At 62.2% G+C, this 17,750-nt stretch overlaps 1 protein-coding gene across 3 annotated transcripts in view; it reads right to left on the reverse strand.

Moving 5' to 3' along the window:
• Positions 1-14,673: 14,673 nt before the first annotated feature.
• Positions 14,674-17,750, reverse strand: part of NRF1 (nuclear respiratory factor 1) — a 57,175-nt gene continuing 54,098 nt past the window's right edge. For all 3 annotated transcript variants that reach the window (XM_048301274.1, XM_048301273.1, XM_048301275.1), the window contains one exon: positions 14,674-15,028. In XM_048301274.1, the coding sequence (XP_048157231.1) occupies positions 14,865-15,028 (164 nt within the window). In that variant the 3' untranslated portion in view covers positions 14,674-14,864. The remainder of the gene's footprint in view (positions 15,029-17,750) is intronic.

The raw sequence follows: 17,750 nt of genomic DNA on the forward strand, positions 1-17,750 counted from the left end.
CTGTATATACCTTGAAATCTGGCTGGTGTTTGGGCTCGCAGGGAGGACCCTGGACCGTGCAGCATCCCTCGGCTCTGCGTCCCACCAGGACCAGCTGATCCACAGGGATCACCTCCCAAACCCATCGCCGGGCATTTTTCCACCTGGGAATGACCAGCTGGAGGTGGTTGGGCACCCACCGAGCTCACTGTGGGAAGGTTGATGATCTTGGAGGTCCTTTCCAACCTCAACAATTCCTTTTCCAGCTCTTTGGGTGATGTCCTTCCATGCCCCGTGACCGCAGCCACGGCACCAAAGCTGATTTTTAGGATTTTGGGGCTGGCAATCCCTCCCGTTCCTTCACCTGTGGATCCCAAGGTCTCCTTGTAGCTGGAAAAGTTGTCCCAGGTGAGGCTGCCCGGGATTCCACGGGAGCCGTGTAATTAATGGATGGTAATTAGGCCGAGTGGCTGTTTTCTGGATAATCACTCCTGATTTTGGCTCGGTGTTGGAGAAGGTTTGGGATAACGCGTGCAGGGAACGTGGCCGGGAGTGGGAGCAGTCCAGGGGGTGTTTGGGGCTGTGGATGGGCCAGGGAAGGTGACAGCGGCTGGCACCTGCCTTGTCCCCTCTCCTCCTGCTTTAACTTCCCGCAGCTGCCGCCCCAAATTTGCTGGAGCTGAGCCAGACCTTCCTCTCCATCTTCCTCCTCCTCCTCCTCCTCCCCGACTCCTCCCTTGCTCCAGCTCGGGGCTGTTTGTCGCCAGCCCGGGGACACGGTGGCGGCTCTGTGTCGTGCCAGTGCCACCTGCTGCCAGCGCCCAGCCCGGCACCCTGAGCACCCTCGGGTGCCGCTGGGTGCGGGGCGTGGGACCCTGTCCCCGGGCCACCTCCTGGGGCCGCCAGCTCTCCGGGCTCTGCCCCTTTCCCTGCGGAGGGAGCCGCGAAGGGGGCGACAGTCCCACCCCCCCCTCGCTCTGTCCCCCCCTTTCCGGGGGCTCTCAGGGCCAGCGGGGGGTGGCACTGTCCCCTCTGCCCAGCAGGTGGCCCCCGTGCCCCACCAGTGGCCTCCCAGTCTGCCCAGTACAGGGCAGAGCTGGGCCCGGCGCTGGGTGCCCTCCCTGTCCCCCTGCAGTGTCCTCACGGCTGCTCTGTCCCCACTGTCCCCTGGGTGCCAAGTGCCACCCGCTGTCCTCCCTCGGGGCGCCGGGAGGTGGCTGTGGTTTGGGGGGTCACTGCTGGGGTGACATGGGGGGACAGGGACACAGAGCCGGTGGCAGGGGCTGCTCCTGCTCCCGGGAGGTGTCACCCTGCCCTGGGGGCACCCGGCGGTGTCACCCTGCCCGGTCTGTGCCGATGTCAAAGGGCAAACCCTGAGCCTGAGGCTCCCTGGGATGTGGGTGACACCTCACGGGGCTCTGGGAGCCATCATTGTGAGGCTCTGGGTGACATTCCCATGGGACTCTGGCTTTTACCACCGTCGGGCTTTGGGTGCTGTCCCCAAGGAGCTTTGGGTGCTGTCCCCAAGGAGCTTTGGTGCCACTCCCACAGGACTTTTGGTGTCATTCCCATCGGGCTCTGGGTGCTTTCGCTGTGGTGTTTTGGGTGCCATCCCTACGGGGTTTGGGTGCCATTTCCATTGGGCTCTGGCTGCTGTTCCCATCTGGCTCTGGTCAGTGCCACCCCTGTGGAGATCTGGGTGCCATCCCCGAGGGTCACTGGGTGCCACCCCCGTGGGGATCTGGGTGCCATCCCCGAGGGTCACTGGGTGCCACCCCCGTGGGGATCTGGGTGCCATCCCCGAGGGTCACTGGGTGCCACCCCCGTGGGGATCTGGGTGCCATCCCCGAGGGTCACTGGGTGCCACCCCCGTGGGGATCTGGGTGCCATCCCCATCAGGCTTTGGTTGGTGCCACCCCACAGCCCCACAGCCCCTGTGACAGACGGGGACAGCCCAGCGCTGGCAGTTGCTCAGGGCTCTGGTCCTGGGGCTGCTCCTGGTGAGAGCGGGGCATTCCTGGATTTGTTCCTGTGCCAGATTCCAGGACCTTCCACCTTGGGAACCACTCCCCATCCCTGCTGGAGATCAGAGCATCTTGGATCCTGCCCCAGCTGACGGGTGCTGCGCATCCATGCGGATGCACCCCGGGCCCCAAGTGGGCACCGGGATGAGATGGGCCCCTTGTGGTGACCCCAGTGTCCCTGGGGGACACCTGAGCCTCTCTGCCTGCCCCGCGCCGGCTCCAGTTACGGCCCGAATTGTTCCTCCCGGCTGGAAGAAATGCCGTCAGCGCCGGCGGATCGGTGGCCATTACTAATGCATGACATTCCCGCGGGACACGGCCGTGTCCGACCCCCCGCAGCGGGACCGGGACCCCCCCGAGCTGTCTGCACCCCTTGGGAAGGGCAAGAGGGGCAGGGGTGGGGGTGGGGAAGGGTTTGGCTCCCTCTTCCTTCATCCAGACCCTGAATGCCGGCTCAGGATGGCTCAGGATGTGCCTGTCCAATGGAGCAAGCCAAGGCCTGCGGAACGCGTGCGTTCCCAACTGGGGCGCGAGCACGGTGGGGCTGGAGCCGGAATGGACCTTCCCAGATGGATCCCAGTGTCCCTGTCACATCCCAGGACACCCGGAGTGCTCCCGCAGAGAACGCTCCCAGCTCAGGGCACGTTTGGTGACAAATATCTCTGTTTCCCCATAACCGGTGATTCCAAGCCTCTTGCAGCCGGGAGTTCTCCCTCCCTGCTTTGCTCCTTCCCAGTTTTTTGCTCTTTTCCCCCAATTCCTCCCTTTATCTCCAATTTTTCCCTCCCCACTTGAGCACAGTGATGGCGAATCCAACAGCTTCACCCCACACGCAGCCCAGCCCAAAACCCCCCCAACCTCCTGGGATGGGGATGGGATGGGGATGGGATGGGATGGGATGCTCATCCCTGCACATCCCAGCTCGGGCTCACACCCAGCAGGATGAACAAGGCGACCACCTCCCTGTCCCTGCTTCCACCCCAATTTTAAGCCGGGATCTCATGGAACAGGGAGGATTTTGCCACAGAATGTGCCGGGGAAGGTTCCCTGGCTAATGCACCTCGGCTGCGCTCCCTCATCCCTGCACATCAATATTGCATTATCCTTCCATCCCCCTCTGAGCCCGGCCAGGAGCTGCAGAGAGAAACCCGGCCCCGGCAGAGCCCCCACCCGAGCGCCGCCGGGGCGGCCGTGCCCGACCCCCTCCACCTTTCCAGAGGCTCTTCCAGGTCCATCCACATTAAATATTCGGCAGAGGAACAAAAGAAGACGATGTAAATTTTTAAACAGGGCCATTTGCTCCGCTCGGCTTACGCAGGATGAGGCCTCCGCGAAATTTTGTCCGCACCTTGGCGGAGCCGAAATATTGATAATGCCGGGGAGAGGGATGAGCCTGGTGCTGAGGGACCCATTCCGTGCTTGGGGTGGCACCAGGCAGGCCATCAAGGTGTCCCAGCCTTGGGATCATCCCTTGGCATGGGAACCATCGCAGGTGCCTCCTTGCTTGGGGACCATTCCAGGTGCCTCCTTGCTTGGGGCCATCCTGGGAGCTCAGGGACCACCCCAGGCTCTTGGAAATCTTTCCAGGTTTTTTCTTGCTTGGAGACCATCCAAGGATCTTGGGGAGGGATCATCCTGGTTTGTGGGAATCATCTGGGATGCTTTCCATCTTGGGGACAGTTTTGGAGTCTCAGGAACCATCCTGGGTTGGTCTCAGGGACCATCCCAGGCTCTTGGACACCGTCCTGGGGTCTTGAGGATCATCCTGACTTCTGGGGATCATCTGGGGTGCTTCTCTTCTTGGGGATGATCTTGGAGTCTCTGGAAGTGTCTTGGGATCTCCAGGATGCTCTTGGGGATTATCCTTGCACCTGGGGACCACCCAAGGTGCTTCATTGCTTGGGAGCAGTCCTGGAGTCTGGGCATGGGAACCATCCAAAATTCCTCCCTGCTTTGGTACCAGCCCAGGGTCTCAGGGACTCTGAGATCTCTGGGAATATGGACCATCCAAGGTGCTTCCCTGCTTAGGGACTATCCCGGGATCTCAGGAACTATCCCGGGCTCTTGGGGACAATCACTGCACCTGTGGGAACATCCAAAGTGTCTCCTTGTTTGAGGACCATCCCTAAATCTCAGGGACCATCCCAAGGCTCTTGGGAACCATCCGGATTGCCTCCATGCTTGGGGACCACCCCAGACCATGGGAACCATCCCAGGCTATGGGGACCATCCTGGGATCCTGGGAAGCATCCAATGGGACGTAGGGACCATCCCAGGTGCCTCCCTTCTTGGTAACTATCCTGGGCTCTTGGAGACCACCCCTGACTCGTGGGGACCATGCAAGGTCTTGGGGACCATCAGAGGTACCCCCACGCTTTGGGACCACCCAGGACCCTCCTTTCTCCGGCACCACCCCGGGGTCCCACAGAGCAGCATCCCAAGTGCATCCCAATCCCCAGGATCCATCACCCTCACCCCCCATCCCAGCCCCTGCTCCTCCCCTTGTCCCTCCCTCCCCTCTCCCCCCATCTCTCTTGGGGGGCAGCCCCTCCCCGAATCCCCTCTGCTCCACGGCCCAGGGGGTTTAACCCCCACTAACAAAAAATCCCGGGAAGCACCGACCGGCTTCTCCCACCCTCCATCCCGGCGGCCTGCGGCAACCCGATCCCGGTCCCAGCGGGCAGCCTGGCCCCAAACTGGTCGGGCTGGTTTGCGGCGCTGGAGGCCAGCGCTGCACACGCACCTCGGGGGCGGGGGGGCGGCACTGACCCCCGGTAGAGATTTATATTTTTATAGATTTTTATTTTTATATATTTATGGGGTTTTATCTGGCTTGCACCTGGTTACGTTGCGGGAATTTGTGTGCGATTTGGGGCCGGGGGGGGGGGGGGGGGGGGGGGGTGTTAATCTGGGGCAAGCAGGGGAATTTTGGGGGGGGGTGGGATATAATTTTAGCAGGATGGGGGCGGGGGGGGTGCACCGGTGCGAACCATCCCCGTGGCTGCAGGGCTGGGACAAGGAGAGGACCCCTCCAGAAGCCCGGGACAACCGGGAAGCGATTCCCGCCCCCCGGTATCCATCACCCGAGCCGCGCCCCCCCCGCAGCCGCAGCCCGGGGGTCGCGCCCCCCCCCTCCATCCCCCCGCCCATCCCCGTCCCCTCGGGGCGGGCGGCGGCAGCTGCGCCTCTCGAGTTGCGCTGCGAGGGGGTGCGGGGGGGCTCGGGATCGGTTTCCTTCACCCCCCCACGGCCCCGAGGGGGGATGTGGGGGGAGTTTAGGGAGCGGGAAACCGGATCGGCGGCGGCGGGGCGGCTCAGGTGCGCGGGGTCCGGTGTCCGACAGCCGGTGAGCGGCCCCGACGGCGGCCCCGGGGCGGGACGGCACCGGCTATAAAAATGCCCCCCCAAGGGGAAGGAACCGCCGGTTGGGGCTCAGCCTTCCCCGGGCCCTGCCCGCCGCCGCCGCCGGGACGGAGCCGCCCGCCCCGAGGCCGCGGGGATGGGCGGGCACCGCCTCCCACCCCTCGGAGCGCAGGGAGGGATGAAGCGGGGGGGGGGGGGGGGTCTTCTCTGCCTGTTTAGGAGCTCCCGCTCCGTCCTCAGCCCTCGGGGGGTCCCGGCATCACCCCCTCGGGGTGGCCGCAGGGGTAACGGGGGGCACGGACCGCGCCGGTGGCCCCGGCGGGGCGGCCCCGGGGGTGGGGTGCGTGGGAGGGGGGGGGGGTGGCCCAAGGTGAGCCCGTCCCCCCCCTCCCCGCCCCAGGCCCGGCTCCACCTTCCGGGGCACCTGGGCCAATTGGGAGCCGCAGGGGGGGGTCCCCCGGCCGGGCTAAGGCCGCCGCCGCCGCCGCTCCCCGCCACTTGGGCGAGCGCCGGGACGGCGGGCGGCGGCGGGGACCCCCCCTCGGGGATGCGGGGTGGGGGTGGGGGGTGTCCCGTGTCCGTCCGTCCCCCCAGCCCCATGGTGACACCCCCCCCTCCCCCGTCGGGGCCCGGTGTGGCCGCCCGGAGCCGAGGCAGCGCCCGGAGCAGAGGTAAGTGCGGCCCTCGGCCCCGGGGGGGTGGGTCGGGTCCTGCTGGGACCCCCCCGGGGCTCAGGGACCCCCCCCCCCTTTGAACCGCTCCCTTCCCCCCGCGCCCGCTCCCGGCAGGACCCGACCCCGGGGCGGTGCGTCCCGCCCTCTCCCCGCTTTTCCTCGACGTGAGGGTCCCCCGAATCCCTTCGGGCTGAGCCCCCCCTGCCTCACCGCCCCCTCCCAGCGCCCCCCATCCTTCCCGGGGTCCCCCAAACCTCTGCCGTCGGGGCGGTGTCGCAGCGGTCGCATCCCAGCGGAGAGATGCGAGTGACAACGAAATCGCGGTCCGGCCCCACCGCCCGCAGCCGCAGCTGCACCCCGGCCTTGGCGGGGTTGTTTGGGGGCTCAGGGGTGGCCCCCCCGCCCCCCGGGTGCGATCTGTGGCCGCTCTGCAGCCCCGATGGCAGCTCCGGTGTCACCAAATAGCGCCGGTAACGAAAGCCCGGCTGAGGGGGACCCCGTAACATGGGGGCTGCTTTGGGGGGCTGTCCAAGCCCCCCAACCCCTGGGGTACGTACGCCCCTGCCCCGCCCGATGCTGCGGAGTGTGGAGGGACCCCCGGGGGCTCAGGCGTGTCCCCAGCCCTGCTTGAGGACACCAAACCTCAGTCGGGGGTGGCAGGGTGGGGTCCTGCCCCCGGCTGGGGGCTGCTTTGGGGTGAGGGGGCGTCCCCCGGGCGCTGGGGGGGGGTCATGGCCGGTGTCTCGGGCACTGCGGCACAAATCTGCCCGGTTTAACCCCGAAATGGGGCTCCCAGCTGCACACGGCAGCTCTGTCCCTGTCCCGGTCCTCTGTCTCCATCCCTGTCCCCATCTCAAGCCCCATCCTCATCCTCGTCTCTGTCCCTGACCAAATTTCTGTCTCTATCTCTCTTGTGGTCCCTGATCCCGTTTCCATCTGCATCTTTATCTGTCCCCATCCCTGTCCCCATCCCTGTCCCCCTCTCTGTCCCTGTCTCCATCCACATCTCCATCTCCATCCCCATGCCCGTCCCTTTCTCCTCCTTCTCCTTCTCCTTCTCCTTCTCCTTCTCCTTCTCCTTCTCTTTTTCTTCTCCACCTCTTTCTCCTTTTCCTCTTTCTCATCTCCATCCCCATCCCCATCTCCATCCCCATTCCCATTCCCCTCCCTGCCTCTATCTCCGTCCCCATCTCCTTCCCTTCTTGTCCTTGTCCCATCCCCAATCCCCTCCCCATCCCCACCTGGCGATTCCCATGGCCTGGGGTCCTGCAGCCGCCCGTGTCAGGGTGCCGAGGATGGACAGGTGCCCACCCCCACTGCCCCCCATGGCAGGGCAGACACCGGCAGTGGCCACATCCAGGAGCCACCACGTCCCTGTCCCTGGCCGTGGCAGGGGCAGTGGCCAAGCACCATCTTGGTGCTGTCGGTGCCATGAGCATCCGCAGGCAACTCCGGTGGCCTTTTGGGCTTGGGGATGGCGTTTTGCCTCGTTGGCCCCCAAAACGTGGCTCAGGGGCCAGGGGACCCCCATGTCCCCATGCTGAAGATCTCAGGCCTTGCGGCAGAACCCTCCGGAGCCCTCGGAGGGGGCTGCGGGGAGCGGGGGCCGGGGGGGGCCCCGGGGGGGCAACATCCGCAATGCGGCAGCTCCCAACGTCATGAGCCGGGGTGCGGCGGCTCCGCAGAGGGGCTGGCTCAGCCCCGGGGCCTGGGCTGCCGCAGTGGCCTTGGGCGGAGGCAGGGGGACAGGGACAAAGGGTGCACCCCAAAGCCGCCGCCGCCCCGGGGATGTTGGGGCGCGGGCGGCTGGCGGGGAGAGGCCCGGTCCCGCCTGGCACGGTGCCGGGGCCACGCGGGCGACGACGGCGCGGATTAAGGCGAAGCCGTCGCGTTCAAAGTCACGCCAAGGATGGCAGCGGGCTCGGCCTCGCCCGCGTCCCCTGGGGAGCGGTGTCCCCAAGCCACCGAGGCGCCAGGGCGGTGTCCCCCAGGTGAGGACGGTGCTGTGGTCACGGGGGGCTTCTCTTCCTTTAGGGCTGCTTGGCTGAGCGCCATGGGCGTTTTGGGGCTTCTCCGGGATTTTTGGGTGCTTCTCTGGGGGGCTTTGCTGTTGGAGCCCCAAAGGTGGGTGCAGGTTGGGGACAGGTCTGTCCCTGCTGGCCTTGACCCCTCCACGCTCCCCAAACCGCGGGGATGGCCGAGCTCAGCGAGTGCCGCTGCTCGTCTTTGTCCCCAAATTCGAGTCTGGACGAGGTGTGAGGGTCCAGGGGCTGCATCCTCGAGGAGGGTCAGATCCCAACGCCGGGCCCGGGGCACCCCGAGCTCATCCCGGGCCCGCTCGGCTCGTTGGGGCCTCGGCTTTGCCGACACAAAGGAGACTTTGTGCCTTCCTCCTCCTCCTCCGCCACCCGCCGCGGCCGCTGGGGACGGTGTGTCGCTGCCAGCCGGGGGGGTCCGCGACCATCCGGGGGGGGCTTTGCCACCATCCGAGGGGGTTGCAAGTTTGTGGGGGGGTCTGCGGCCATTTGAGGGGATCTCCATTCTCTTGGGTGGGTTCATGCTTTTGGAGGGTCTTTAGCAATGAAGGGGGTTCGCACGTTTTGGGGGGTTTGCCGCCATCTGGGGGGTTTGCAACTTTTTGGGGGGCCTTGCGGTCATTTGGGGGTTTGCAGCCATCCAGAGGGTCTGCATCCTCTTGGGGGGGTTGCAGTTTTGGAGGGTCTGAAGCCATCAAGAGTCTTTTGAAATTTTTGAGGGGGTTCAGCCATTCAGAGGGGTTGTGGCCTTTTGGGGGCATTGCGGTAGTTTTTTGGAGGGGAATTTGTCATCTGGATGCTTTACAAGCATCCAGGGAAGATTGCAAACTTCGGGAGGGGGGCTGCAACCATCCGGGAGGTTTTTAACCTTCTGGGGGCTTGCAACCATCCAGAGGGGTTGCGAATTTCGGGGCGCTTTCAGTCATCCATGGGGGTTGCAACCTCTTGGGGGGTTGAAGCATTCTGGGGAGGTTGCAGCCGTCTGGATTGTTTGGAATTAATTGGAGGGATTGCAGCGTTCTGGGGGGTGTAGAACCATCCAGAGGCTTTGCAACATTTTGGGATTTGGGACTGTTTTGGGGGGCTTGTGGCCATCTGGGAGAGGTTGCAACATTTTGGGGGTCTGAGACCATTCTGGGGGGTTTGCAGCCATCCCAGGCGGTGGCAGACCTGGGGCTGGCACTCCTGGATAACCCAGCAAAGGCAGCGGCTGGGAAATGGCTTCCAGCATCCCCATCCCAAAAAATCCCCAGCTCTCCACCAGCCGAGCTGGGGACCGGATCCTCCCCACCCTCCCCGGGGCGAGCATCTCCCTTTGCTTGGCCATTCCCGAATCATTTTGCCGATCGATAACAATTGATTCCCATTTTTCCCGTTGCCGTTCCGAGGCCGGAGGCCGGGCCGAGGGCGTTGATCTCCTAACTGTGAATTTGGGTGGAAATCCAGGGGAAAAAGGCAGGTGTGAGCTCGCTACTCCTGTTCTGTGTATGGCACTGGTAGAATTCACTGTGCAACCCCGCGGTCAGTGAATTACCATAGGGCCATAAACAGAGCAGAGAAAGACCCGCGAGCCCCGCGGGGCCGTCGCCGACGCCGCCTGGCCCGTTTTGGCACTAGCACATTTTTGCTTTGATTTGTAGCTTTTGAGCAATTATGTGTAGTGCCAATATGGGAGAGGGCGGAGAGAGCAGCGCCGGGGCGGGGATGGAGGAGCAGCGGGGCTGCGGAGGGGGGTTCGGTGGGACGGGATGGTGGAAACCCCTCTGGAATTGCTGGGATGAGGGAGGGATGGCCACGGACCGAAGGCATGGTGACATTGAGGTGGTGTCCATCCCAACGTGGTGTCCCAGCCCATGGGGACACCTCGGCCAGGCCGTGTCCTCGTGGTGGCCATCACGAGCAGGATGGACCCCCACTCCTTGTCCCCTCCCGGACACGACTCCCTGGGGTTGAGCCGAGCGTCCCCACGGGGGATCTGGAGCCGCGTGTGGGGTTTTTCGTCTGGATGGGTGAAATGATATTTTTCTTCCTATTTTTTGCAGCTTTCCAGGCCCGGCACCGCGGCCGCGTGTCCCTCGTTGTCCCCAGGCTGGGCCTGGCTGCCGAGACGGTGCCGGCGGTGCCCGGCCCCGGGGCTGCCTTTGGCAATGGTAGAACTCACACTGGTGCGGTAGCAGGATCCGGTGGTTCTAGACTTGCCAACTACGGCCCCGGGGCACCGCCGCGGACACGGGCCCCCGGCGTCCCACAGCGTCCCCCCGGCACTCCTGGGTGCAGCCCAGCATCCCCAAACCCCCAGGGCTCTGCTGCCGGGCTGGGAGGGCCCCATGGGGTGTCCCGCTCCATCCGCTGTGGATTTGGGGGGATGTGATTTGCGCTGGGTGTCCTGCACACGCGGGATGGGGGGATGGTGATGCTGAGGAAGGGGGGTCTGGCATCCCCCATGAGAGGGGGGAAAGCTGGGATCTGCGGGATACCGGTCATTGGAGCAGCGCGGCCACGTGTCCCCAAGTGACTCCGGGCTCAAGGGCTGATCCGGCCCCGCGGTCCGGGCAGGGCCCTGCGGGGGTGGGATTAGGCCACCAGCCCCTACCCCAGCCCCGGATCCAGCCCCCGCTCCCGGATCCGACCCCAAGCCAGTCCCGTGTTTCTGGGGAGGGAGGAAACTGAGGCACGGACGATGCAGCCGGCGGTGGCAGCTGCCACAGGTCCCCTGCCCGTCCCCAGGTGCAGGAGGAGGGGTGGTGCCGGGTTTTAGGGGCAGGGGCTGTCACGGGGGAGGGGCAGCTCTGGGCTGATTTGGGGGTGGGGGCTGTGCACGCCCCTTCCCCCCGCGGCCCGGGCTCGGCTGTGGCCGGGCTGTGCCGGGATATGTAGGGCAGCGCTGGGTGATTACGGGGCTTTCGGCATAAGCCCGCGGAGATTGGATCACACTGGATTAGGCTGCACGCTCCAATCATCCTCCCTGCGCCGGGGGGCGGGGAGGGACGGACGCACGGACGGACGGACAGACGGATGGGGGGGTCCCCATCGCCCTCCTGGGGCAGGTGGGGGCTGTGGGGGCACAGGTGTCCGTGTGTCTGTCTGGTCATTCATCCGTCTGCTGGTCCAGGTAACAAACACCCAGCGTCTGTCCATTCCTGCAGCCACGTCCATTGGCTGTACGGACACTCATCCCCTGTCTGTCTGTCTGTCTGTCTGTCCTGGTGTGGAATCATCCATCCACCCTCCTGCCTTTCCATCCGTCCGTCCATCCATCCATCCATCCATCCATCCATCCATCCAGCCCATCTAACTCTCCATCCATCTGTCCGTCCATCCCACCCCTGACCCATCTCCCAGTCTGTCCATCCATCCATCCCTCCACCCCCCCAGTGCTGGATTTAACCCCACCCCCACTCAGCAGTGGGGCCCTGCCCTGCAGGGGGTGGGGAGTGGTGGGGTCAGGGGTGGAGCATCCCCAAGCCCCACCCCACTGACCACACCCCAGCTGACCACGCCCTACTGACCACACCCCCGCTGACCACACCCCCGGAGCTCCACCCCTCCCCAAAGGCTCCACCCCAAAGTGCAGCTGGTGCCCGCCAGGACCGAGTTCCCCCGGGATCAGCTCCCTGTTGGGGAGCATCCCAAGGCCTCCCCTCCATCCTGGCCCTTCCCAGCTGCAGCGGCGGGGCTCATCCTGAGCATCCACCTGCATTTTTGGGGTCAAATCCTGCAATTTGAGGTCACATCTTGCAATTCAGGGTCCTCCCTGGGCACAGCAGTGATGGCATGGGGGGATAGAGACAGAAAGTCCACACAAAGACCCCCCCAACGCCTGGGGGACCCCCCTGTAGCGCCCAGGGAGGGAGCGGGTCCAGCCCCACCAGTGTCTCCCAGTATGAGCTGGAGGTTACTGGTGCAGGGAGGGAGTGGGATCAGCCCCACCAGTCTCTCCCAGTAGGATGTGGAAGTTACGGGTGCAGGGTCCAGCCCCACCAGTCTCTCCCAGTATAAAGTGGAGGCTGCTGGTGCAGAAAGGGAGCAGGGTCCAGCCCCACCAGTCTCTCCCAGTACGAGGCAGAAGCCGCTGGTGCTCGGGGGCTCCAGGAGCTGCCCCAGCAGGAGGCCCCGACCTGCTTATTAAAGGCCGATTAACGAAGATTAAAACCTCCCAGCAGCGTCTGCCAGGCCGAGCTGCCTCCCCCGGCCCTGCTGCCAGGTCCAGGGCCCCTTTGGGGCACCCCAGCCCGGCCATGGGATGTCCTGGGGTGCCCAGGGGTCCCCAAACCCCCAGGTCACCGTCCCAGCCAGGGCAGCACGCTCCATGCCGAGGGATCCGCTCCAGCTCGGTGGGAATACCCGGGAGCATCCCCAGGAAAGCAGCCCCATTCCTCCTTCCCGCCCTTCTCTTTGTCCTTCCAGCTTTTCCTGCTCTTCCTCTCACCCCACGCCACAGAAGCCCCCGCAGGATTCACCGGATCTGGCAACCATCATTCCAATAAAGCTGCTGAAACCCATCCCCGCGTTTCCCGGCTCCTCCTTGGGTTTGCGCTCCCAAAAAACATCCCCCGGCTCACCAGGACCTTGGGGGTGAGAGAGGGCTGAAAATCAAGGAATTCAACCCAAAAGGCAGCTCAGCCCCTGGGTGGGAGCACGGGGGGATGCTCCAGCACTCCCAAGGCGTCCATCCAACCCCAGATTGATGCAGGAAGAGGAAAACGAGATAAATTGCACCAAAAAAAAAAGGATGAAGCTCCAAAACCATCCCAGCAATGCTCAGCTCCTCCTCTCCAGCCCCAGCGTGGGAGGGGGGAGGAACCAAACCCCAAAAAACACCCACCAGGAAGGGAGGATGGCAAATATTCCCAAAATATCCCCAAAATGCCCCCAAAGAGGAGAGTTGGACAGCCGGGTAGACACATTTGTAACAATTTATTGAATGAGGCAATAATAGACACTGGGAAAACAAGGGGGGGGTCCATGCTCTGCTATTTGCCTGGTTTTTGTCTTTTTCTTTTTTTTTTGGGGGGGGGAGGAAACCTCTGGGACTAAAAGAACCTCATTTCATCGCCAAAGAAACACTGACTTGAAAAGCCACCGACATCTTCACAAGGACGATAAAAAAATAATCATTAGAAAAAAAAAAAAACCCCAAAGAAGATCCGTAAATCGGAGAGAACCAGGACTGTTTCTGTGGAAAGATCTCCCTCCCCTCGGAAAAGGACCCAAGAACTGTATACAAAGAACATGTGATAGGTTTGTTTTTGCGGGGTTGGTTTTTTCCCCCCCATAAAAAACAAGTAAATACAAGAATCTGAAAACTTCCTCGAAGGCGGAGCGAGATGTGGAGAACTTGAACAGCCACTTGGAAATCATAATAAACCCCCCCAAAATAATCCCCCAAAAATGAAATCCCATGGGAAATGCTTAGGGGGGAGGGGTTTGGTTGGGCACCAGGGTTTGGCCCATGGGGACACTGAGTAAAGTCTGTCCCCCCCAAAAAAACCCCCCAAAGGCTTCTTTTAACCCTCCTGGGAAGGGTTTTGGGGTTAAAAACCGTGCTGGGAGAGGCACAGGGCAGGACTGGGCTGGGGCGGAGGGTTGGGGTGAAGAGGGTCCCCCAAAGGGAAGGGTCTCGCTCGCATCCCCCCTTCCAGCGAAGCTTTTCCTGCGGGAATCAGAGGAGGAGAGGATGGGGTGGCAGCGGGGAGGGGGATGAGCCCGAGGCGGCTCTTTGGCAAGGGAAATCCTGGGAATGTGGTGGGAAAAAGCGTGGGGGGATGGGGGGGGGAACGCAGCCAGAGCCCCTTTAGAGGCGCTCTCACTCCGGTCTAGAGCCACGAAACTGGGAAATAATAATAATAACAACAACAACAACAACAATAATAATAATAATAAAGAAGAAAAAACCAAAAACAACCCCAAGGATCTAAAATGGCAGGTACAAGAGCAGAGAAGTAGGAACAGGTCTCCAGTGTGCACCAAGGGGAGCCGAGCGGGGCGCGGATCCTCCGGCAGGCGCGCGGCTCCTGGAAGAGCATCATCCCTTCGGGGGGGGGTGGGGGAGGTTGCCACACCCCCCTGCAGTCACACATGCTTTTTTTTTTGTTGTTATTTTAATTTTTTTCCCCCAAAAGAGGAGTCTTTTTTTCCAAACTTTTTTTTTTGTTGTTTTCTTTTCTTCCTTTTGTGGCTTTTTTTGTTTGTTTGTTTTTGTTTTTGTTTTTTTGGGGGGGTGGGGGGGAGGGTTTGTTGTTTTGTTTTTTCCGGGGTGGGTTTTTGGAATATAAAAGTCCATATTAAAATCTTTGATACCTAATTCGCTGCCAGGGGCGGGCCATGCCCGGAAGGTGCCAGCGGGTGCTGCCGGAGCGGCGCTGGCCGAGGGTGTCCGTGCTGCCCCCCGGCCTCCTCCTGCTCGATCCCACGGGGGGGAAAATGGGGCATAAAGGGTCGCTTTATTTTCATTTTCCTTTCAACCTCCTCGGAATCCAAGTCCCATCACAATTTGGCTTCTCGCTCCTCCGAGAGCAGAGTGGCGCTAGAAAAATGCACTTTACACAACATCCTCTGCCAGGATTTGTTTCGTTTTCGTTTGTTTTTCTATTTTTCTCGTTTTAAAAAAAAAAAAAAGAAAGACCAAAAAAAAAAAAAAAAAAAAAGAGAAAAAGGTCAACAAAACCTTTTCGTTTCCGAAGCTGGGAGACTCAATGCCACCTGATTGCATCTCTGGAGAGGCGTAAAAAAATGAAGTCGCGTAAGAGACGAGGAGAATCGCCACGATCCCGCTGCTCCGGGCGCCGTCACTGATCCAAGGTCACCACCTCCACCGCCTGCCCGTCCATGGTGACGGCAGTGTCCGCTATCCTCGTGGTCACCGGCGCCATCGCCACCTGCACGGGGCCGTTGCCTTGGGCCAGGCTGGTCACCACGGTCTGGTACATGCTCACGGGGATCTGCACGAGGCCTGCGGAGACAGGAGGGAACAGGGGCGGCGTTGGGAGGGAGCGGAGCGGGAACGGCGGCCCTGAGGTCCCCGAGGGCTCGGGGGCTGCATTTGTGCTGCTCTGGGGGGGGTCTTTGGATGGCTGGAGCTCTCCTTGCCTGGAGGAGGGTCCTCAGCTCTATAGGGATGTGGAGCTGCTGGAGCAAATCCAGAGGAAGCCACAGAGCTGCTCCCAGGGCTGGAGCACTGCTGGAGCCAGGCTGGGAGAGCTGGGAATGTTCCCCTGGAGAAGGGAAGGCTCCAGGGAGAGCTGAGAGCCCCTTGCAGGGCCTAAAGGGGCTCCAGGAGAGCTGCAGAGGGACTGGGGCCAAGGCATGGAGGGCCAGGAGCCAGGGAATGGCTTCCCAGTGCCAGAGGGCAGGGCTGGATGGGAGATTGGGAATTGGGAATTGCTGGCTGGGAGGGTGGGCAGGCCCTGGCCCAGGGTGCCCAGAGCAGCTGGGGCTGCCCCTGGATCCCTGGCAGTGGCCAAGGCCAGGCTGGACATTGGGGCTGGAGCAGCCTGGCACAGTGGGAGGTGTCCCTGCCATGGCAGGGCTGGCACTGGAGGGGCTCTGAGGTCCTTCCCACCCAAAACATTCCAGGATTCTATCCACGGAAAACCAGCAATCAAGAACGACGCCGGCCCCCGCCCAGCTGTGTCCGTGCTGGATGAATGATTTGTGCCTTGGAGGCCTTGCTGTGCTGGATTTGCCCTCCATGAAGCCACTGGGATGGGAGCGGGGATGGGATGGGGTTGGGATGGGTGGCAGCAGCTTGGGGCCCACACCCCGGCGCTGTCGAGAATGAGGAGAGAGAATGAGGATGAAGAGGAAAGAAATGACATCATTTTTGGAGGAGGAACCCAAACCAGCCATGTTTTGGGATGGTACAGCAGGGAGCTGCTCAGCCAAACCCGTCAGGCCGAGTTTCCCTGGAGGCAGGGATTGCTCCCACCCCAGAGCCCATCAGGGATCACCCACAGACACGGAACACCCTTCCTACACGCGTTTTTCCACTTGATATGCCCAGAATTGGGAACTGCGGGGCTGAGGAAGGGATAAATTCAGCTTTTCCCATCCCCTGTCACTCTGCAGGTCACTCAAACACCTCCCCACCAGTGGCACATGGGAGGATCCCGTTGCTGTGCATCCATGAGCCCCATTACAGCCACTCCCCAGCACAATTCCCTTCTTCCTGCTCCCTCTCCATCCCAGCTGGGTCCTTCTCCCCTCACAGGGAAGGGGCAGCGTGGGACCAACAAGCCCTGGCCAAGCCAAACTGGCTCCTGGCACTGGTTCTGGGCTCTCACACGTGCATGGGACACACAAAACAGAGAGAGGAAAGCAAAGCCCCTTCCTCACCCCTTCCCCAGTCATGCATGAGTCCAGCAAAGTAGAAACAGCTTTTCCCAAGGCTGGCTCAGCTGCAGGAGGGGACCAGAGGCCTCCAGGCTGAGGATGGAGCTGGCAAAGCTTTAGCACTGCAGCGCCAAAGGCGAGTCCTGGTGAGCCAGGAAACACCAAAGCGACAATAAAACGAGGCCCCTGAGGGTTGTTGTGATGTGAACAGTGGAAGGAGGTGGAAAAAATAGTGAGGAGCACTCGACAGAGCTGGGCAGGGGAAGGGAATGGCAAATCCTGCAGGCTGGGAGGAGAAACTTCATCGTTCTTCTCCGGTATTGTCCCTGCACCCACCTCCACCTGTGGCTTGGCCAAGGGAGATTTGGACAAGCGAGATGATTTAGACATTTCAGAAACTACCCACACCTCTACTGGGGATAAAACCAGCTTTTTGAGGTCAACAAATCCTTCCAGCAGCAGCACGGGATAGATGGCCAGCCCCCGCCACGACATCAGGTTCCTGAGTGAGGCTTTCCCGAAAAAGCAGCACAATCCCTGTGGGTTGAGGTGCAGGGAGCAGAGCTCTGCCCCACCAAGGGCACTTGTTTGGTAACGCGAGGCAGCTCCGTGTCCTCGGATAACTCTCTGTGCAGACAGGAAAGCTTAGGAGTTAATCGTGCTGACCAGGTGGGTGACCCCAGCGCAGCCCAGAGCTCCTCCAACATCCCTCCCCCTCGGGGTCCCGAAGCGCTCCGTGGGCTGGGAAGTGTCCTGATCCCCCAGCCGGAGGGGTTGCGGCCACATTCACCAAGCCCAACCATGGAATTGGTTCCCGGGTTGGTTGTCCAGCACTGGCTGCCACAAACGGCGCAGGGTCAGGAGGAGGTTCCCAGCTCCCAGGGCGCTTTCTGGCCAGTGGGAATTTCAGGCAACAAAACGAATGAGAAAAGAGAGCTCAGGCTCAGCCCTCCTGAAGAAAATCTCCTAGCAGACCCCTCAGGAGAACACAGCACATCCCAGTTTAAGCAGGACCTGGGGATCTGGCCTGGGATGCACCTCAAATCCCCGCTCCAGACCAACAAGCCAACTAAGCCCTTTGGGTTACTTGGGTTGTTAACCCGGAGCAGATCAAATGCCACATGGACAACGCACAGAGCAGAGCCACCACCACCCCCCCGGGCCACAGACCACGCGACGTCGAAGCCACGATCCCTCCACGCTGTCCAAACGTGCCAGACCCGGGTGCTGGCGAGCCCTGAACACCCAGCTGGGGTATTTGGGAAGGATGAGTTAATTCAGACAAGGCTTGGCCGAGCCCGGCCACCTCTCGGAGCGCGCGGAAGAGCGGGGAAGTGTCAGCG

Source organism: Corvus hawaiiensis, chromosome 4 (assembly GCF_020740725.1).
Source record: "Corvus hawaiiensis isolate bCorHaw1 chromosome 4, bCorHaw1.pri.cur, whole genome shotgun sequence".
Taxonomy (NCBI): Eukaryota; Metazoa; Chordata; class Aves; order Passeriformes; family Corvidae; genus Corvus; species Corvus hawaiiensis.